General features: G+C 40.4%; 1 protein-coding gene and 1 long non-coding RNA gene across 2 annotated transcripts; both read right to left on the reverse strand.

Moving 5' to 3' along the window:
• Nucleotides 1-1,385: 1,385 nt before the first annotated feature.
• On the reverse strand, nt 1,386-3,434 carry LOC121734412. Its single transcript, XM_042125023.1, has 2 exons — nt 1,743-3,434; nt 1,386-1,625 (listed from the first exon to the last, which is right to left on the reverse strand). The coding sequence occupies exons 1-2, from the start codon at nt 3,432-3,434 to the stop codon at nt 1,386-1,388; spliced, it is 1,932 nt and encodes a 643-aa protein (XP_041980957.1).
• A 72-nt stretch (nt 3,435-3,506) lies between these two features.
• LOC121734195 lies at nt 3,507-24,251 on the reverse strand. Its single transcript, XR_006036673.1, has 3 exons — nt 24,190-24,251; nt 9,300-9,302; nt 3,507-3,518 (listed from the first exon to the last, which is right to left on the reverse strand). It is a non-coding gene; the product is annotated as an uncharacterized LOC121734195 (long non-coding RNA).

Genomic DNA, 24,251 nt, shown 5'->3' on the forward strand with positions numbered 1-24,251 from the left:
TGGTATTGTAGGCAGGCCCTCGGAGTCCATCGATATGTCTGAGGCAGTATCGTCGGAGTCCGCGGGCCAGTCCTCGCTGTCACGTCCGGTGGAATTGTCACGTCCTTGTGGAGGCGGCACGGAGAATTCGCGCATCACGTCGCGTAAAACGACGCGTGGTGAGCGCGTCAAATCCGTGCCGACCTCTTCGTCTCGTCCAGGTGGTATGCTGGGCTGCGTCCCGTGGACGTCCCGCCACCGCAGTACAGGCGGCAGATTGGGTAAGTCCCGGATCGGACAGCCCCGCTCCTTCTTTTTCTGCGCCAATCTCACAATCCGTTCCGACGCATTGGGTTGGTACACGGAGAAATCGACATCTTCGTCGGTCAAAGCGTCCGCCACCGGCGCGGTTAGGTGCGCCGGCTTCGGACAATCGCGCATAGTCGCGCCCTCTCCTTCTTTCGCCGCTGTAACGGCCCCCTTACCCTCCAACGCATTTTGTGCCGCCCCCGTATACGTGCGGCAGACTCCCGGCGAACCGGGAGTGCGGGATTCTCCAGTAGAACTGGTACCCGCCCGGGGAGAATTTTCAAAAGTGCGTGTCTCCATGTTTTGATCTGTTAAGGGAGATTCTGCCCTAGTGCCCTTGCGACGTAAGCCACCTGCTCGCCACGCATCCCAAGGCCGGGCACCACAAACCGGGGATTAGGGACCCACGGGTCCATCCATCCACAAACACACACACATTTGGACGCAGAAACACACGCTGATGTAAAGAAGAGTTAACCAAAATGAGAAAGATAGCGTAGAGAAGGTGGTGAAAAGATAGACAAAATAAAATAAACAACAAACGAAGAGTAAACTATAAAAAGAGAGAAAGACAGGAAAGACCGGCGTTCAGCCATCCTGGATACGTCACTCCGTGTAAAGGGCGGGGCGGCGCACCCAGGCGCCCAGGGACACGAACGTGGACGGACCGGTATCGCCCCCATCGGGGGGAACCTAACCTAACCTAACCTAACCTAACCTAACCTAACCTAACCTTTTTTTTTTTTTTTTTTTTTTTTTTTTTTTTTTTTTTTTTTTTTTTTTTTTTTTGAGGAGGGGAAATACGTTACGTATCCCCCACCCCTTCGGGGGAAGGGGCGGGGGTATGTGGGACTCCCTACACGAGGTTTACCCACTAAAACCCCCCCATGCCCTCCTTCCGGCCATCGTGGGGCGCGGGCACTAATTATAGACTTCCGCACCCCACACGGCCGTTCGCCGCATCCGGCACTACTCCGTTGCGGCGGCTGGTGTTCTGCCGCCGCCTTTCTTCACCGAGAGCTCCCCGGGCATCTAGGGAGCTTCCTTCTCGGGGCCCTTCGCGCGGGCGGTGATCCCCCGATCAACCGCCCACGGGCCTATGGCTCCACCTCCATGGCGGGCTGGGGCTGACTAACCCCAGCACCACCGGCTCCAGGCTCTTTTGGCCGAGCCTTTTCGGAGGGAGCTCCGCGTCTCTTCCGGCGCTTGGTGCTGGGGAGCGGCTTCGCAGTGACGCAGCCGCTACTACCCAGCACATGGTCCTTGTCCTTGCCGAGTGCCTCGCAGAAGAAGCAATTGGGCTGCTTCTCCCGGCACTCGGCTGCCTTGTGCTCCGGCTTCCCACAGCGGAAACAGTTCCGGCTGCGATCCACCGGGCACTGGCATGTCGTCGCCAGGTGGCCGGTGTCGAGGCATCGGTAACACCGCTTGGGCCTCGCGGCCAGCAGTGTCACCTTAGCCGACACCCAGCCAACTTGCAGCCGCTTCAAGCTGATGAGCTTTTTGGCGGCCGCAACGGGGACGCTCAGCCAGACAGAGCCGTCGCCCCACCTTCCTTTCCTTATTGGGCCCGACCTGATGGAGTTGGCCGGGCACCCACCTTCTCTAGACACCGCCTCGATGACCTCGGCTGTCGTAGCTGAGTCGTCCAGCCCGGCGATACGCATTTCCACGCATTTCGCCGGGCGTCCGACTTTTACAACGTCAGGGTCGAGAACTTCCCTCAGCTTCTCAGCGAGGGAGTCCGCCTTTTCTTGGGCGCCCTCACCAGGAATGGTGAGGACGCGCGCACCGGTCTGAGCTAGACGGAAGCGGAGCTGGAGCTTTTGGATGTCCAGCTCTGCCAGTCCGCTGGTCGTCACCGCGTTCTTAGCCTTTAAAAGGACGTCACTGTATTTGACGCCCTTCTCCGCGGCGTTCTTCCCCAACGTGAGAGTGATCGCCGCGGTGGCTGGAGCACGGAGCTTGGCCTTCCTCTTCTTCTTTCTTGGGGCGGCTTTAGCTGAAGTAGCCACCCCTGTCTTCTTCTGCCTGCGCGGGCCAACTGTGGTCCACGGGGCCTCAACGGGAGGGGCGTTGGTGTTCTGCCCCCCCTTTGCCGCCTCTTGAGCGGCCATTGATGGCCGCTTCTTCTTCTTCTTCCTTTTGGACTTTGTAGCCCCCTTCTCTGCAGGCGCAGCCGGCGGCTGTAAATGGACCGCCGCGCTGCCTGCCGAACTCTCGTCCGGTGCCTTGGCCGTTGCCGACTTCTTCGGCTTCGGCGTCTTCTTGGAAGCCGCTGTTGGTGGGGCGCCGGATGATGGACCAGCACCGTCCGCCGCCAGCGGCGGTCTTCTCCGAGGCTCGGGCAAGAGCCTATCTTCCAGGCCGGCGAGCCGTGCATTCAGCATGTTGCCGAAGGTCTCGATATTGGAGCGCGAGACCTCCGACAACATCCTCTGCAGATCGTCAGGTGCGGGCCCAGTCACGCGACGCCGCAGGTCCTCTAGCTCCCGACGCATCGCATTGACTTGGCGCAGGAGGCGATCGTTCTGCTCCTCCAGTGCCCGTATTTCAGCCGTTTGACCGCGGCCCCTCATCTCCGTGACGGCCGCTTTTATGGATGCGACCGCCTCCTTGAGGGCCCGCTGGTACGTGCCCTTCAAGTTGGAGGACCTTGTAGCGACCATCGTCACCATTTCCAAGGCCCTCTCTACGCTACCCGCCAGGGCCGCGCTCGTCTGCTCCGTGTCTTCTGCAGTCAGGGCTGGGCTTGCGCGAAGGGAGGCTCGCGCCTCTCTCGCCTCCCGCTCCTCCCGCGCCGCCCGGGCTACCTCTTCGACTTTCGCCCTGAATGCAGCCCGGCGTTCTTCCTCCTTTTCCCGCCTTAGGTCCTCTTGGGCCTTAGCTAGGCCGACGTATTGGCCGGTCGTTGGTGGCCGGCCACGTCCCTTCTTAGCCTTGGGCACCGCTCCTCTACCAAGGGGCGGCGCCTTGTCATCTTCCGGGATTCGCCGTTTGCGGCGTGTCCTTTCCGGGTCTGTGGGCAAGCCCTCGGAGTCCATCGACACGTCGGATGTCATGTCGTCGGAGTCCAAGGGCCAGTCCTCACTGTCGTCTCCGGTATCGTCTCGTCCTTGGGGAGGCGGTAGGGAGAATTCACGCATCACGTCGCGCAGAACGACGCGAGGCGAGCGCGTCAACTCCCTACGTTCCTCTTCGTCATGTCCGGTAGGAGTAGGATCGCGGGGCTGCGTCCCGAGAACATCCCGGTACTGCAGCACAGGCGGCAGGTCGGGTAAGTCCCGGATTGGACAGCCCCGCTCCTTCTTTCTTTGAGCCAGTCTTTTCACCCGCTCTACGCCATTAGGCTGGTAGACGGAGAAATCCACGTCTTCGTCCGTAATTGCGTCCGCCGCCGGCGCGGTTAGGTGCGCCGGTTTCGGACATTCGCGCGTTGTCGCGCCTTCTCCTTCTTTCGCCGTTGCAACGGCCCCCTTACCCTCACACGCAGTTGGTGCCGCCCCCGTATACGTGCGGCAGACTCCCGGCGAACCGGGAGTGCGGGATTCTCCAGTGGAACTGGTACCCGCCCGGGGAGTATTTTCCAATTTGCGTTTCTCCATATTGTGATCTTTAGAGGGAGATTCTGCCCTGGTGCCCTTGCGACGTAAGCCACCTGCTCGCCATTCATCCCAAGGCCGAGCACCACAAACCGGGGATTAGGGACCCACGGGTCCATCCATCTCACAAACACACACACATATAGACGCAGAAACACACGCTGATGTAGAGAAGAGTTAACCAAAATAAGAAGAATAGGGTAGAAAAGGTGATGAAAAGATAGACAAAATAAAATAAACAACAAACGAAGAGTAAACTATAAAAAGAGAGAAAGACAGGAAAGACCGGCGTTCAGCCATCCTGGATACGTCACTCCGTGTAAAGGGCGGGGTGGCGTACCCAGGCGCCCAGGGACACGAACGTGGACGGACCGGTATCGCCCCCAACCTAACCTAACCTAACCTAACCTAACCTAACCTAACCTAAAACGGTGCAGTTCTCTACTAAAACTGTACAGTTTTCTACTAAAACTGTGCTGTTCTTTAAAAATAACTGTACAGTTCTATACAAAAAAATGGTACAGTTCTCTACTAAAACTGTACATTTTTCTACAAAAACTGTACAGTTCTCTACTAAAACTGTACAGTTCTCTACTTAAACTGTGCAGTTCTTTACAAAAAAACTGTGCAGTTCTCTACTAAAACTCTACAGTTCTCTACTTAAACTGTGCAGTTCTTTACAAAAAAACTGTACAGTTTTCTGCTAAAACTATGCAGTTCTCTACTAAAACTGAGAAGTTCTTTACAAAATACTGTGCAGATCTCTACGAAAGCTGTACAGTTTCCTTAAAAAACTGTACAGTTCTCTACTAAAACTGTGCAGTTTTCTACTGAAACTGTACAGTTTTCTACTAAAACTGTGCTTTTCTTTAAAAATAACTGTACAGTTCTATACAAAAAACTGTACAGTTCTCTACTAAAACTGTACATTTTTCTACAAAAACTGTATAGTTCTCTACTTAAACTGTGCAGTTCTCTACTAAAACTCTACAGTTTTCTACTAAAACTGTGCAGACCTCTACGAAAGCTGTACAGTTTCCTTAAAAAACTGTACAGTTCTCTACTAAAACTGTGCAGTTTTCTACTGAAACTGTACAGTTTTCTACTAAAACTGTGCTGTTCTTTAAAAATAACTGTACAGTTCTATACAAAAAAACGGTACAGTTCTCTACTAAAACTGTACATTTTTCTACAAAAACTGTACAGCTCTCTACTAAAACTGTACAGTTCTCTACTAAAACTGTACAGTTCTCTACTTAAACTGTGCAGTTCTTAACAAAAAAACTGTACAGTTTTCTACTAAAACTGTACAGTTCTCTACTAAAACGGTGCAGTTTTCTACTGAAACTGTACAGTTTTCTACTATCGGACACTAGTTTTCAATTTCAACTTATGCAATATGCATATGTGATTCACTACAAGCTACGTATACGGGATGTATTGAGCACACCAGATTTCATCAGGTCGAAAGTTCGGTTCGACTCATAATTCGGATACGGTCGGACACTAGTTTTCAATTTCGACTTATGCAATATGCATATTATGTGATTCACTACAAGCTACGTATACGGGATGTATTGAGCACACCAGTTTTCGTCAGGTCGAAAATTTGGTTCGACTCATAATTCGGATACGGTCGGACACTAGTTTTTAATTTCGACTTATGCAATATGCATATGTGATACACTTCAAGCTACGTATACGGGATGTATTGAACACACCAGATTTCGTCAGGTCGAAAGTTCAGTTCGACTCATAATTCGGATACGGTCGGACACTAGTTTTCAATTTCGACTTATGCAATTTGCATATGTGATTCACTACAAGCTACGTATACGGGATGTATTGAGCACACCAGATTTCGTCAGGTCGAAAGTTCGGTTCGACTCATAATTCGGATACGGTCGGACACTAGTTTTCAATTTCGACTTATGCAATATGCATATGTGATTCACTACAAGCTACGTATACGGGATGTATTGAGCACACCAGATTTCATCAGGTCGAAAGTTCGGTTCGACTCATAATTCGGATACGGTCGGACACTAGTTTTCAATTTCGACTTATGCAATATGCATATGTGATACACTTCAAGCTACGTATACGGGATGTATTGAACACACCAGATTTCGTCAGGTCGAAAGTTCAGTTCGACTCATAATTCGGATACGGTCGGACACTAGTTTTCAATTTCGACTTATGCAATTTGCATATGTGATTCACTACAAGCTACGTATACGGGATGTATTGAGCACACCAGATTTCGTCAGGTCGAAAGTTCGGTTCGACTCATAATTCAGATACGGTCGGACACTAGTTTTCAATTTCGACTTATGCAATATGCATATGTGTTTCACTACAAGCTACGTATACGGGATGTATTGAGCACACCAGTTTTCGTCAGGTCGAAAGTTCGGTTCGACTCATAATTCGGATACGGTCGGACACTAGTTTTCAATTTCGACTTATGCAATATGCATATGTGATTCCCTAAAAGCTACGTATACGGGATGTATTGAGCACACCAGATTTCGTCAGGTCGAAAGTTCGATTCGACTCATAATTCGGATACGGTCGGACACTAGTTTTCAATTTCGACTTATGCAATATGCATATGTGTTTCACTACAAGCTACGTATACGGGATGTATTGAGCACACCAGATTTCGTCAGGTCGAAAGTTCGGTTCGACTCATAATTCGGATACGGTCGGACACTAGTTTTCAATTTCGACTTATGCAATATGCATATGTGATTCACTACAAGCTACGTATACGGGATGTATTGAGCACACCAGTTTTCGTCAGGTCGAAAGTTCGGTTCGACTCATAATTCGGATACGGTCGGACACTAGTTTTCAATTTCGACTTATGCAATATGCATATGTGATTCACTACAAGCTACGTATACGGGATGTATTGAGCACATCAGTTTTCGTCAGGTTGAAAGTTCGGTTCGACTCATAATTCGGATACGGTCGGACATTGGTTTTCAATTTCGACTTATGCAATATGCATATGTGATTCACTACATGCTACGTATACGGGATGTATTGAGCACATCAGTTTTCGTCAGGTTGAAAGTTCGGTTCGACTCATAATTCGGATACGGTCGGACACTAGTTTTCAATTTCGACTTATGCAATATGCATATGTGATTCACTACAAGCTACGTATACGGGATGTATTGAGCACACCAGATTTCGTCAGGTCGAAAGTTCGGTTCGACTCATAATTCGGATACGGTCGGACACTAGTTTTCAATTTCGACTTATGCAATATGCATATGTGATTCACTACAAGCTACGTATACGGGATGTATTGAGCACACCAGATTTCGTCAGGTCGAAAGTTCGGTTCGACTCATAATTCGGATACGGTCGGACACTAGTTTTCAATTTCGACTTATGCAATATGCATATGTGATTCACTTCAAGCTACGTATACGGGATGTATTGAGCACACCAGATTTCGTCAGGTCGAAAGTTCGGTTCGACTCATAATTCGGATACGGTCGGACACTAGTTTTCAATTTCGGCTTATGCAATACGCATATATTGTGATTCACTACAAGCTACGTATACGGGATGTATTGAGCACAACAGTTTTCGTCAGGTCGAAAGTTCGGTTCGACTCATAATTCGGATACGGTCGGACACTAGTTTTCAATTTCGACTTATGCAATATGCATATGTGATTCACTACAAGCTACGTATACGGGATGTATTGAACACACCAGATTTCGTCAGGTCGAAAGTTCGGTTCGACTCATAATTCGGATACGGTCGGACATTAGTTTTCAATTTCGACTTATGCAATATGCATATGTGATTCACTTCAAGCTACGTATACGGGATGTATTGAGCACACCAGATTTCGTCAGGTCGAAAGTTCGGTTCGACTCATAATTCGAATATGGTCGGACACTAGTTTTCAATTTCGACTTATGCAATATGCATATGTGATTCACTTCAGGCTACGTATACGGGATGTATTGAGCACACTAGTTTTCGTCAGGTCGAAAGTTCGGTTCGACTCATAATTCGGATACGGTCAGACACTAGTTTTCAATTTCGACTTATGCAATATGCATATGTGATTCACTACAAGCTACGTATACGGGATGTATTGAGCACACCAGATTTCGTCAGGTCGAAAGTTCGGTTCGACTCATAATTCGGATACGGTCGGACACTAGTTTTCAATTTCGACTTATGCAATATGCATATGTGATTCACTACAAGCTACGTATACGGGATGTATTGAACACACCAGATTTCGTCAGGTCGAAAGTTCGGTTCGACTCATAATTCGGATACGGTCGGACATTAGTTTTCAATTTCGACTTATGCAATATGCATATGTGATTCACTTCAAGCTACGTATACGGGATGTATTGAGCACACCAGATTTCGTCAGGTCGAAAGTTCGGTTCGACTCATAATTCGGATACGGTCGGACACTAGTTTTCAATTTCGACTTATGCAATATGCATATGTGATTCACTACAAGCTACGTATACGGGATGTATTGAGCACACCAGTTTTCGTCAGGTCGAAATTTCGGTTCGACTCATAATTCGGATACGGTCGGACACTAGTTTTCAATTTCGACTTATGCAATATGCATATGTGATTCACTACATGCTACGTATACGGGATGTATTGAGCACATCAGTTTTCGTCAGGTCGAAAGTTCGGTTCGACTCATAATTCGGATACGGTCGGACACTAGTTTTCAATTTCGACTTATGCAATATGCATATGTGATTCACTACAAGCTACGTATACGGGATGTATTGAGCACACCAGATTTCGTCAGGTCGAAAGTTCGGTTCGACTCATAATTCGGATACGGTCGGACACTAGTTTTCAATTTCGACTTATGCAATATGCATATGTGATTCACTACAAGCTACGTATACGGGATGTATTGAGCACACCAGATTTCGTCAGGTCGAAAGTTCGGTTCGACTCATAATTCGGATACGGTCGGACACTAGTTTTCAATTTCGACTTATGCAATATGCATATGTGATTCACTTCAAGCTACGTATACGGGATGTATTGAGCACACCAGATTTCGTCAGGTCGAAAGTTTGGTTCGACTCATAATTCGGATACGGTCGGACACTAGTTTTCAATTTCGGCTTATGCAATATGCATATGTGATTCACTACAAGCTACGTATACGGGATGTATTGAACACACCAGATTTCGTCAGGTCGAAAGTTCAGTTCGACTCATAATTCGGATAAGGTCGGACACTAGTTTTCAATTTCGACTTATGCAATTTGCATATGTGATTCACTACAAGCTACGTATACGGGATGTATTGATCATCCTCTGTTAAAATTAATTTAGGTAACTCTAGATATCATAGTATTTTAAAAGATTTCATAGATATTACACGCCCTTCAGGCACACCTGTGGATGTCAAACACAACACAGTTCATTATATAAAGACTACACCAGGACCACCCGTCTTTTGCAACCCTCGCTGATTAGCGCCTGACAAACTTAAAATAGCCAAGCAAAAATTTGAGCTAATGCTTAATAATGGTACCGCGAGACCCTCTAAAAGCCCATGAGTAGTGGATATATGTACGTTCTGGACCACATACCGACTATTGTAAGAAGATCTCTCTGTTGTGTGTATATGTAATGTGAGTGGTGTTTCATGTTATGTTGGTGGTAGTATAAAATGGGTAGATTTTTAATGATCACTATCACCCCTGACCAGGTGTATGTGTGTTTTGTGTACTGCGGCGGGGCGGTGCTGCGGCGGTGGTCGGTGCAGCGGCGAGGGGCTGTTGGTGCTGCGACCTCATGAGCGCTGTGTTGGTTGGTCACAGGGGTGGTGTGTGATGATGTTTTCTTGAATTATTTTAATTAGGCAACCGGAGACTGGTTGTGAGGTATTTTTTTATTAATGTAGTTTAATGTGATTGGTGATAAGTGGTTATGGAAGATTCCATAATGTTGTGCTATATATTCATGATGTTTCCTTAAATTATTTTAATTAGGCAGCCGGAGCCTGGTTGTGAGGTATTTTTTTTATGTGTTTTGTGATAAGTGGTTATGGAAAATTCCGTAATGTTGCGCTATATATTCTCAGTTTTATGAGGTTGTTTTTAAATGGAATGTTATCAATTATTATTTTATTCATTCTACGCAAAGGAAGTGGGAAAACGATAATGTATCATTTGTATTGTGAGCATACAATATGAAAAACGTGGACAGTTTTGATTTATGTTGGTTTTGTATGGAAAATGGAAGTTTTCTTATTACATTATCAAAAGGGTATGAAAAGATGATGATGTAGTCATATTGTGTAAAAATATGTTTTGATGTATTAGATAAAAATATATATGTGTTTATGATATTGTGTTTGTCGGGGAGTCCTATATTTTTTGAAATTACGTTTGGTGATATTAGTTGCAACGTGTTGCAACATAACTCCCACACACGCTAGTATAAAAACAATACATTTGCAAAATGTAGATCATTTTAATAACAGTTAATAGACTTGTTGTTGTAAATTGCTATTAATTTCAGTGTAAATATTATGTTATTTACTAGTTTATTACCATGGGTGGTGATGTTGTACATTCAACGCGAGAACAGTACAGATATTATGGTGGTGAGAAACATTTCAAAGTCAGTAAATGAAGATTTGTTGAATTTATGCAATAACAATTATTGGTATGTAAAGAATGTAACACTTTTCGAAGCGAATGGTGCTTTGATAAGAGACTGGTTGATAAAGTTCTATCTTTATGAAGATGTTGCTCGAGATGATGGACATTTTTCTCCCCTCAAACACCCCATTATCGTGAGTAGTTTTCATCGTCGTTGTAATCATCATTATAATCGTTTTCATCATGGAGCACATTCGTGTGACAAGAAAACTCATCAGAGGAGTATACGAATATGTAATGATGAACATGTATTATTATTATATAAATTAGAAGTTGTGAGATTTATTGATACTAATAATAACTCTCGAAACAAGCGAAGTGGTAATATGCGGAAAACGAATACTCTACAGCAGTCATGGACCTCTGATATGTTCGAGCAGACATTCAAAGATGACAAAGGATTGGAGATTAATGTAAAGGTGGCTAGATTTGATCCTAATCATATTCACAAAAATAATAGTAACCATCGAAAGAAGTTGAATATGAGTAGTGGAGCAACAGCTAATGATGTGGTACGTGAGGAATTAACAACAACTATAGCAACATCATCAATAACCCCCCTTAATAAGACGTCTCCTTTAACGACAACACCATCACCAACAACAACATCATCAACAACATTTGCTCCTTTAAGTGAAAAATGTATGCAATATAAGACAATAATTGAAGGTGTTATCCATTGGAGCTATGATGAATGGGAAAAAATAAAAAAGGGACACATAACTGATGGTGAATGTAGTCACAAAATACCATTAAAAATTTAATTAACATGAAAGATGATGTCACTGGAAGTGGTTTTGAATCGTGAACATTTGTTATTATCACTTGGTGGTTTGACCTTTAAAAAGTTGTAGAGCTATTTCAACTATAAATAGTGCCAACTAGTCTGTTTCAAATTACATTCAACCAACCACAGTGTACCGAGCAGTCAAACTAGTGAGCAGCAAGAGTAAATATTTTTTATTGTGAGTATAAATAAAAAGTTTTATTTCAATATATCAAAAATGTCTAAATGTGAAGAAGCTCTACAAAAATTAAATAATTACAATAAGACATGGAAGAAATTGGAAAATCTAGAGATAAACATTCCATATAAAATTAGAAGAGCTTTCAAACTACCATCGAAGTTTCACCCCGAAACTATGCAGACAGTGCTACATCTCGAAAATGGATATTTAATCTCACTTCCATCGAGGTATAACGATGTTGAAGAGGATATTTTCAACATTCTCAACCAGGGTGTATATATTACAAACAGGGGTCGGGAGGGTAATACGTGGGCAATAACTTTCTCCATGTAACTTTCTCCATGTAACGAATAAGAAGAGAAAAATGTTTTTATTTTTTGTATTGCAGTGTAAATCCCGACGAGACTCCTCTCAATAATATGATATTAACATCAAAAACATCACATGAGGATTGTAAAAGCATATGGATCAATATTTTATCAATCAACAAGTTGCTAAAGCTGTGGGATCGTTCAATCCCATGTACAAAATTATTTGAAGACGTGAATAGATTACTGTACACTGGATATGAGAGGAGTGGGTTCAGTGATGATGGTATTTTCACGATAATACAATTTTGGGGAGATATCACCAATTACCTCGATGAAAGAGCGAATGGTATAAACGTTGACTATAAAGAGTGGTTGGAGTTGGTGAGTGAAGTGCCAACAGAGGTTTTCGAAAGGTACAACCCACCGTTAGTTGATAGAGTATCCATAGAACTTTTAAACTATTTAATATGTGCTATTGCTAGCAACTGTGGTGTAACCTCGGTATTATAGACTGTGTTTTAGACTGTGCTTTAGACTGTGCTATAAACTGTGTGATTTAGACTGTGCAATATTATTGGTTAAGCGATTATATTGTTTTTTATATCTGTGTTTGCTTCAATATTGATAAATACTAATATGGAGGTTGATATAAGGTATATTATTGATATTGATGGCTTCCCCCTTAAAAGCGACATATATTATAAAGAGGTTGGGGTGTATGATATGTGGACTGGGGTGGTGCACCTGCACCATATTAAATTACCCATGTGGTTTCTCCATTCACAGAAAAGTAGGGAAATCGCATTCTGTGAACGTAATGTTCACGGATTACCATTCCAAAATGTTAACGGGGATATAACCAAGGAAGATTTAGTGGAGCGTTTGCACACCCTAGATCCAAATAAAGAGTATTTATGGGCGTATAAGGGGGGCACAGTAGAAAAAAAATTATTATCAGCATTGGGTTTTAGACACATAAACATCGAAACATTCGGCTGCCCCAAAGTGGAGATGGTGATGGTGGAATTAATGCGGTATGGTAATTATCCAAAATTAACAAACTGTAATCGCCATACCAAGTTCTCACCATATTCCGCGTCATCAAAGAGAAGTTGTCACTGCAGCGGGGTTGAGGTTGAAGCTTTCGGTATGTGGCTAAAGGCCAATGTTGATAAAGTTAAAAAAATATAAAACTTATTATTAGGATTAAGAAAAAAAATGTACTCTATTAATAAAAACATAATTGTGATATGTATATTATGCAAAGTAGGTTAAAATTGGGGGTGGGTAACTTTAATAAAATGTACTTGGATAAAGATTATTGTAATTGTTTTAAAAAAGAAAATAATAAAAAAAATATTATTATATCCTTTTTTGTTTTTAATAATTGTATATTGAAAATGATTATTATAATATTGTGTGGGGTGGGTTAATGTAGTACGTATGCTTTTAAAAATATAAAATAAATTAGGATTAAGAAAAAAATGTAGTCTATTAATAAAACATAATTGTGAAAGTAGGTTAAAATTGGGGGTGGGTAACTTTAATAAAATGTACTAGGATAAAGATTATTGTAATTGTTGTAAAAAAGAAAATAATAAAAAATGTGTAAGCATTGAAAAAAATGATTATTATATCCTTTTTTGTTTTTAATAATTGTATATTGAAAATGATTATTATAATATTGTATGTAGTAGGGTTAATGTAGTACGTGTGCTTTTAAAATATAAAATAATAAAACGTTATTAATTTATTTTGTTTTCTTTATTGATCCAACTAGTTGTATTCAAACCGAACCATTTCACGAGTACTTTATCACCTTTTTTCTTCAACACTTTCTCCACTAGATAGACATCGGGATATTTAACTTTTTGTAGTTCTTTTTCATAGAATGAACCCAGTATAGGTTGCTTTTGGTCATCTTGCAACTGATAGGTAACTGGGTTGGTGTTATTCACTTTCACAATTTGAAATATTTCCGAACTCCAATTGCCAGTGTATCCTTTGGAAAAACACGATTTATATTTACTAATTCTTACATAATCGTGACATTTAAATTTAGCTTTACCACGAACCTTGATAAAATTGTAAACATTAGATAATAAGGCATTGGCATTAGTATGATTCACATTCACTGGGGCAAGCCCGATTGTGCGATGTATTTTGTTGTTATATTTTTTCATGACATCGTATAGTACATGATCAATCCATGTATAAGAACCATTAAAAGTAAATTGTTGCCAAATCCAATTCTTAATAGTTCTAATAAATCTCTCCACAATAGACGCTTTCATAGGGCTGTATGTAGAGTAGTGATGTATACCAAACTTTCCCATTAACGCTTGAAATTTCCCATTGAAAAACTCACGTCCATCGTCTGATTGAATATTTTTCGGTTTTCTATTGAGATTGTTGTTGAGTAGAGCTTGCATGGCTCGTGTTACATCCTCAGCCGATTTACTTTTCACCGGTTGAGCCCACGCGTATTTGGAAAAGGTATCAATACACGCTAAAATGTACTTAAAACCCTTGTTATATTTTGAATACTTTTGCATATCTATCAAATCAATCTGCCAGGTGTCATCGAGACCTTTTTGTACGAATCGTCTCCTTGGAAACTTTTTGTTAGCATTCTTATGAATTTCCTTAACGACCTGCCATTTTAAACTCATAATATTTTTATTATACTACTTTATAACTAGGTTTTAGAGTGTTCTCGTCGGTTAATTGGTTAAATTATGTGATGGATCTTCAGGTTTGTAGACGTTTTTCTTCTTAGGATTTTGAGCTGTTTGAGATTTAGAATTGACTTCCTTAGAGGTCTTGAAGTTTTTACGTGAGGACAACGATGATGACGACAACGATGATGATGACGAGGATGTTGATAATGGTGATTCTTGAGGATTATTAGATGTCTTTTTGGGATTTTTATTTATTTGAGGTTTAGAATTCGCTTCCGGTGGGGTTTTTAAATTTTTTCGTAATATTTCTTGAAAATAATTGACCTTCGCTGTGATGTCCTCACACTGTTGATTGAGTTTTTTAATTTTAGACAAACAAAAGACTGTGGCCTCATCCAATTGAGCTTTTATAATCACATCGTTTTTTTGTATACCTTTACTAACATTTCTTAAGAGTCGTTTTTTAAAGTCCACTTGTCTACTATCGAAACGTAAAGTTTTTATTGATCTCTGACTCAACTTGGTATGTAAATGACGTCCAAACTTATTGATAGACATAATTATAATAAAGATGTGATTAAATTTATTTTTTTATATACACTCAATGGGGAGTATAATTATTAACAACTAGAGGGTTGGTTATTGGTGGGGTGGTTCTATTATATTGGCCTCCACTAGTTCTTCAATTATTGCAATAATCTCATTACCATGAATGGTGTTTCCGGCGTTTTGGGAAGCTATGAGTAAACGTAATCGATCCACAAGTTCATTGGGATCGTCCCAATATTTGAAGTCTGTATTAGGATAGTACTTTTTAAGTGAGAGGTCTGTAATTGATGGTGGTGGTAACGAGGAGAATGATGACGAGTTCACTAAGCATCCTCGTCCAATGGGTGCGGACGAGGAGAGGCTTTTTATATATTTAGTATATTTGAAACTCTTATCGCCCTGTATCTGACCATTTTTCGAGAAATTACGTCGGTGTGCGTTTGTCATTGTAATTATTTTATAGTAGTTGCGACTATCCTCGGCTTCAATGAGATGGGTGTTGGGTTCTTTCTTGAACAAGAGCTCCATCAACCCCGGTGTATATTGAAATTTTTCGTTTTGTACAGTGAAATGCTCTTTGCCCAATTTGAGAAAACTATCACCCACGCGATATCCTTCGGGAGTAAAGTAAACACCAAACGGTACTTTTTTTATCTTATTGATAACATTGTTATCTATATAGATTTTTGCTAAGCGGTGGATGTCTTCTTCTTCTTCATATTTAGATAATTCTTTTGAATCATCCTCAATATTTTCACGCTTTATCAAACTATCAGCATCTTCAAAATCATCTGTATCATCACTAGCATCATCATCATCATCATCCGTGAATTGCTTACTGGTGGATAATTTCACACCATCCTGCACGTCCTGTTGCTGTGCCTTAACTGATTTTCTCTTTCTTTTGTTTTCTTTACGGTTGTTGGCGGTGTTATTTAATTGAATTTCATTGAGAAGAGTGTTCAAGGGTTGTGTGATTGGTTGAAATGTTTCTTGCAGGCTCGATGTGAGCTCAGCTCTACCCTCATTTAATGACTTGATTTTCTTTTTTACCGATTTAACCGAATCAACTAGTTTTCTTTTGAGCTGCTTATCACCAAAGATTTGTGGTGGTTGTGATGACGACGTGATGGTGTCCATTGTGGAATGTAAATGGTTTCATTATGACAAGTGCTTATATTATTATTTGTAATATCGTGAGTATTCTACAGAGTAATATAATCATCAAAACCTCTTCGATATCGACCCTTATTCATCTCATCATCTTTACTAATCACTATAAACCCATATTTATCACTCCAGCATACTTTACACATTTGTAAAAACACATCCCACGACATATCAGTATTAATGTGATCATCGTAAGCATGACGTAGATTCATTTCATCCTGTTTAAAAAGTATAATAAAATTAGCATTATCCCTCACCAGCTGTTTGGGTATTTTGCTGTACGTTTGACACAGATAAAAACAATCAATTCCCTTATGTCTCCCCATAGAGAAATGTAAGCGTATTGGTTCTTGATTTTCCATCGACACATCGTCGAACACTATAACACTATTAAACTCTATCTCTTCCGGTGAGGACACTTCACTCTTATCCGAGGACATGTAGAAATTAACTTCAGGTACATGGTTGAGTACTTGCTTTAAAAATTGATATTTCGGTTGATTGAGTGATTTTGAATACAAGTAGATATTTTCAAATATTAGGCCTTTAGGCTCAAGCAATAAGGTTAATAATAGGTTAGTTTTACCACATCCAGACGGACCACACACCAAACAACGTATACTGTTGGGTAACAGCTCACTATGTCTATATTTTCTACAATAATTATCAATATCGTTTTCCGATTTTATATCCCAACCTTTCACTGATAAGTGGGACGACTGCTTCTTGAATTTCATTCTGTTGAGAGTACACGTGTGGGTGGGGGGTGAGAGACACAACCTTAATAATAATAACAGTAGTAATAATAATACTTATATTAACTAACAATCAAAATGATTAAACATAATAAAAATAAATACCACACTAATAACAACAACAGCAGAAGCTATTATAAAGTACCTAATATGAAAGCAGTGGGATGTGGTTTAATGAACACACTCATCAATAACTTACCGTTCGAGTTGCACGTGCCTGGCTACAATTATTGTGGACCTGGAACAAAATTGGAAAAACGACTAAAGAGGGGTGATATAGGTATTAATCCGTTGGATGAGGCGTGTAAATTACACGATATTGCATACGCTCAAAATTCCTCTTTAGAGGATCGACACAAGGCCGATATTGAGTTGGCTACAGCGGCGAAGGAGCGTTGGCGACACTCGAAGAGTCTACCCGAACGGTTGGTGGCGCTTGGCGTTAATAAAATAATGAAGTACAAGGTGAAACGTGGAATGGGTGTGTCCCTCACAAAACTAATAACAGCAGCCCGTAAAGCGGTGAAACACACGAAAAAAAGAAAATCTAAAAATGGTAAAACATCATCTCCGCTCACCACTAAACAACTCATAAGTACAGCTATAAAAGCAGCAAGAAAAAGGATTTACAACAAAAACACCAAAACTAAACAACCTGTGCGAAAACCTCGAGTTATACCCCTACCGAAGAGAGGGGGTTTCTTACCTTTAATACCAATCTTGGGGGCGTTGGCGGCCGCTGGTACTCTAGCAGGTGGGGTGACGACGGCTGCTAAAAACATTTATGAAATGGTGAAATCAAAAGATCAAATCAATAGTGGTGGTGGTAAGAGTCGATTAAGAGACTCTATTCCAATGGCTGTTGGTAAGGGTATGTATATGGCACCATACAAAAACGGTATGGGTCTCTATATATCTCCACTACCACATTCAAAAAACTATTAAACAACCTCCCCAATCGTGCCCTCTACGATCATGAGCTCCTCACGTTTGTCAAACACTTGAAAATTCCACATTTTCGGGGGGTTTTTATGCGAGATGACATTCTCAAACTGGGACAAACTTCAAAGCCGTGGAAGTGTGAAACGGGAATAATAAATTTGGATGATTCACACGGACCCGGAACCCATTGGGTGGCGTATGTGAAGAAAAATAAACAGTGTCAATACTTTGACAGCTATGGAGACTTGAGACCACCATGGGAATTTATCAATTATATGCTACAAGGTGGAATTAAAATTGATGATAATGAAGGAGGAGGAGGAGGCGAAGGAGGAGGTATAAGTTACAACTACAATAACATGCAAAAAGACAAAAAATACAACTGTGGACATTTATGTTTAAATTTTCTATCAAATGTTTGTGATCAAATGTTTGTTAAAAAAAATCCTAAATAAAATATACAAACCTATCTGAGACTTTTCATTTCATCTTGTGTATTAAATCAGTGTGTGTGTGTGTGTGGACTCTCAAAAAAAATAATGTCTTATACTTTATCAATCAATGGTAATGAGTCTACATTGAATGTGGATTTTCTACCCCCCATAGAGTTGGGTGATGGTGAATTTGAATGTGCACTAATTTACTTCAAAACATTCAATTCCATCCCCAATGTGGATAGCTCTAATAATCTTTTTCACTTTGGAAACGAGGTTATAACAATTCCGGAGGGATCTTATGAATTGGAAAATATTATCGATTATCTGGAGGATGAGATTGAAAGGAGGGGTATTAATTCTTTTTCGAACCAACAAAATGCAGTTGAGATGGAGGTGAATACGAATACGATGAGATGTTCGGTTTTTTCAGCGCTTTATGATGTACACTTCGAAAAAGAGAACAGCATTGGGAGTGTTTTTGGATTTTCCCGTAAAGTATTACCAAAAAATGAACAACACGAATCCGATCAGCCAATAGACATTCTCGTCACCGACTCTATAAGAGTAGAGTGTAATATAATTCATGGTTCATTTACCAACAACAGACCATCACACGTACTTCACGAGTTTACTCCCTCAGTGCCGCCTGGCTATCAAATTATCGAGTGTCCATCACACCTAGTCTATCTACCCTTAAAAGTTAATAGTATACAAAATCTTCAAATACGTATAGTGAATGAAAAAGGTAATCTTGTTAATTTTAGAAAGGAAAACATTTCACTTCGCATACACATAAGGAAAAGATAAAGTTATGATTATTTATAAATTCAACCCTCAATCAACATCAAGTCATAGTTTGCATTCTCCCCCACAGCAGACAACATCTCTTCTTTCAAAGTTAAATATTAATTTAAATAAACAATATCAACAACAACAACAAGAACAACAACCACATCGGAAGAAGTTGAGAAGAGAAAATTCACTGTTCTTATCATCTCTAGGACTAAAAATAAAGTAAATAACATCAGCTGCTGCTGCTGCTGCTGCTGCAATGTCATCATCAATTTTAAATATTGGGGATAGTGTGGTGTTTGATGATAGCATTGAAAGTATTGAATATCACTCTTTCCACCCCTTCAATGATTCATATAAGAATAATGATGAGATTCGGATTCGTATCAATGATCAGGATATAATTGTGTGGCCCTCGGAGAGTCAACTCATAATCGAGGGCACTACAACAAAATCCTCCACTTTTGTAAACAATGGTGCTGCCCACCTGTTCCAAGACATTCGATATGAATTAAACGGTGTGGAGATTGATCGAACAAAAAACTGCGGTGTCACCACCACAATGAAGGGTATCTTATCGTACGGTGAGGAGGAGAGTAAGGCCTTGGAGAATAGTTGTTGGAACACATCATCATCAAGCGGCATCAAAGACATAGAAGGAGAGTTTTGTTTCACCATTCCACTACGACATTTATTGGGTTTCGCTGAGGATTATACCAAGGTTATTGTGAATGCAAAACACGAACTCGTACTCAACAGGAGCTCTACAAATTCAAACTGCGCCATCAAGACCAAGGATGCAACGAAGGGTTTTGAAATTAACATAAACCGTATTGTATGGCGCATGCCTATTGTAAAGGTGTCTGATAAGGAAAAACTTCGTTTGTTACGTTACGTGGAGAGTAATGCACCAATCCCCATTTCATTCCGATCGTGGGATCTTTACGAATATCCGCTGCTACCAACGTCACAAAAGCATGTGTGGACAGTTAAAACGAGCACACAATTGGAGAAACCTCGTTTTGTCATACTAGGATTTCAGCATGCACGCAACAATGATGAAAGCAAAGATAAAAGTTTATTTGATCACTCCAATTTCCACAATGCTCGTCTCTACCTCAACTCTCAATATTATCCATACGAGTCGTTTGCTAATGATTTTGAAAAGGGCGTCTACTCCCTGTTGTATGAAGCGTTTTGTAACTTTAAAAGGCAATACTATGGTTTGAAAAACGCTAATGTTCAAGTGAACCCAGCTCATTTTAAGACAAAAGCACCTCTTGTTGTTATCGACTGTTCCCGACAAATGGACACCATTCGATCGGGCGTGGGGGGTGGTATAGACATAAAATTGGAGATGGAATTCAAGAAAGCCATCCCCAGTGACACTACCGCCTACTGCCTCATTATCAATGATTCCCTCTTTGAATACACCATTTTAACTAAATCAGTTCGAAAAATATCCAGTTAAAACAGGTTGTAACTGGTTCAACAGCTGCTGTTCTGTTTGAAGCCCATGCTGTTCTGTTTATATTATCAGCTGTTCTGTTTATATTATTAGCTGTTCTGTTCAAGCGACTCAGTTCGATATAGGCTGTTGTGTTGTTAAGATGTGTCATTTACTCCCCCAACACTATATCTACCCACCCTCATATTCACCTTCGATTCCACCTTTCACTTTTGAACTTTGTAAAAACGTATATGATCTTAATTCAAAAACGATACCTCACATATCAACGTATTTAGTGGTATCGAATCGAATAAATGAGGGTTTGGAGGAGGTGATTAACATTGGTAACCGATTGTTGCTAACCAGAGAAGAATGGAGTGCAATTTTCGTGAACAACGCAAACCGAATCTCGGATTTCTTCAACACTGGCACAGCTACTGCAACAGCTGCTCTCCACACTGAAAATAACTGCACTGTGAGATTTGTAAATGTGTCTGATCGTAGTGAGGGATTACAGAATTTCATATTTGTGTCGTGTGGTGGCGGCATCCAATCAATGAGTATCAGTAATGATGAATGGTGGCACCTACAACACATCCTAAACTGTCTCGACACTCGTCTACATTTTTTACATCACATCAAACTCCACTATGAGAACAGAATGAACTTTTTCAAGAAGAAATTCAAGTTGAGCGGAGTTAAAACACTACACGAAGCGTCAAATATAATGGAAAGTGCTTACGATCGAACCTCCATTGTTGATCATGAAATCAGGTGTTACGCTACAGAGTACTTATTTTTCTCATGTTTAATATAATGTATACAATATTATAATATATGACGACATTAAAAGTTTTCCTGTTTGAATTGGTTTTTTATTACCCTTTAATATTTAAAAGGTTACCGCTATGATAAGTTCACCACACTCATAACCATTAAATTAGACGTCACGACCATTAAATTAGTCATTTTATATGTATATAAACTGGCTATGAATAGTAAAATGAATTAGTTTTGTGTAAAAAGTTGAAATACTCATTCGCTTCGTTACCGTATCGAGAGATAGAGAGAGAGAAATGGTTTCGAAATATCAGTGTCCTTTTTGTAACATTAAAGTTGCTAGTAATCAGTTAATTACTCATTCGAGAACAAAACGTCATAAGTTACTGTGTAAACAAGACGGAGGTGATTATTTCACTTATGTTATCGCTTCACTCTTTAAGTGTAGAATAATTTCCTATCGGATAAATGGCTCCTCCAATATTCTAGACCCAGAAATATATCTGAATGGAGCGGGAGCCAAGGTTGTTCAGTTACTCAAGATGGAGCTGGAAATTAATGAGGTCATCAAGGTGAATATGGAACTTTTCTGCACATACATTATGACAAAAGACGATAAAGTGGTGAGAGATCTAAAATCCTTTAATGTAAGAGGTGTTAATCTCACATGGGATCGATGTCAGCCGAAACACCTCATACCAGATTTATATGAACTTCATAAAACATTTTCTTCTAAAATTTTAAAAAAATGTGAAGAATTTCAAGAGAGAGATAGTGGATGGGCATTGGAGAAGATTGAATTTTTGGAAGTGAACATCAACAAGACCGATCTCGTGAAATGTCTGGATGATGATAGTGATAATGAGGATATCATAGGAGGCTCTTATACACCACTTCCTGATTGGATTCAACGAAAGAAAGCTTGTGTAAATGTGAAAAACCAGGACAACGCTTGCTTTTTCTGGGCTCTGGTGAGCGCCTTGTATCCGGTAGACCACCATTCAGATCGATCATCCTCTTATCCACCTTACACGACCGTCTTCAAAACGGATGGTATTCAATTACCGGTGAGTGCGAAGGGAATAAAACGATTCGAAGTTTTAAATAAGATTAAAGTAAATGTGTATGGTGTTAGTGATGAAAAAAAGAAACGCATCAAACGAATTGTACCTTATTATATATCATCGAAAAAGTATGAGCGTCATGTAAATCTTTTATACTTTGAAAGTGCGTTGAGTGGGGGTGAAAAAAAATCAGATAGCAGCTGTTTAGGACACTATTGTTGGATAAAAAACCTACCGCGTTTAATACACTCTCAAATTACTAAAAATCATAAACGAATATATGTGTGTGATGGATGTTTACAGAATTTCAGTGATGAGAAAAAACTAAAACTTCACGAAAAATTAGGGTGCGATAAGGCTCTCATTGAACTACCATCCATCACTGATAACACTTTGAGTTTTAAAAATGTTAGCCACCAATTAGAAGTGCCTTTTGTTGTATATGCAGATTTTGAGTCGATTTTAGTACCCATTCACAAAAATGAATATGATTTGAAAACTACCTATAATACTCATGAACACATTCCTTGTAGCTTTAGTTATTATATTCATTGTAACTATAATGAATCACTATCAAAATTAATTGTATATCATGGTCATGATTGTGTGCAAAAGTTTGTTGATAATATTTACAATGACGCTAGTGTTATAGCGGACATATTTAGTTCTAAGATTGATTATGATAGAAACATTGATTTATCTACATACAACAACAACTCTTTCTGTCATATTTGTGAACAACCTTTACTTTCAACTGATCATACAGTCATCGATCATTGTCATTTCACTGGGAAAATCAGAGGTGTGGTGCACAATCAGTGCAATCTACAATATTCAAAACCTAATTTTATTCCGATATTTTTTCACAACCTCAGTGGTTATGATAGTCATTTGTTTATTAAAGAGCTGGCCACTAGGAAAGGTGATACAATCAGATGTATCGCACAAAACAAGGAAAAATACACAACATTCAGTCAAACAATACGCTCTCAAAATAACAATCAGATAACCATAAGATTTGTAGACTCATTCAAATTCATGTCCTCCAGTTTGGAAAAATTAGTGAAAAATCTCCCAAAAGATAAATTTCAAATATTACCTAAGTATTTCCCCAACCCTCATGAGATGAGCCTTTTAACACGTAAGGGTGTCTTTCCCTATGAATATATTGATTCATGGGATAAACTCAAAGAAAATTCATTACCTAGCCAGGAATTATTCTACAGTCAATTGACGCAAACACACATCTCTAATGATGATTATCTCCACGCGCAAACAGTGTGGGAACAGTTTAAATTAAACACACTAGGTGAATATTTTAATTTATATCTTAAAACAGATGTCCTACTGCTGGCCGAGGTCTTTGAAAACTTTCGTAAAATATGTCTATCAACATACAAACTTGATCCTTGCAGATATCTCACAGCACCCGGTCTCACATGGGATGCTATGTTAAAACACACAAAAGTAGATCTCGAACTCCTCACCGATTATGAAATAATTCAATTTCTACAAAATGGTATTCGGGGTGGTATTAGTCAAGTTTCTAAAAGACATGCAAAAGCTAATAATCAGTTTATTACTAGTAGTGTTGATGATAATGATGATGGAAAAAATTCATACAACCCATCTCAAGACGATACTTTTATTATTTATTTAGATGTTAATAATTTATATGGTCACGCGATGAGTCAGAGTTTACCGTATGGACACTTCCGGTGGTTGAGTGAAAGTGAAATCGAATCATTTGATATTCTTTCTCAA

This window comes from Aricia agestis, chromosome 15 (assembly GCF_905147365.1).
Source record: "Aricia agestis chromosome 15, ilAriAges1.1, whole genome shotgun sequence".
In the NCBI taxonomy this organism is placed as follows: Eukaryota; Metazoa; Arthropoda; class Insecta; order Lepidoptera; family Lycaenidae; genus Aricia; species Aricia agestis.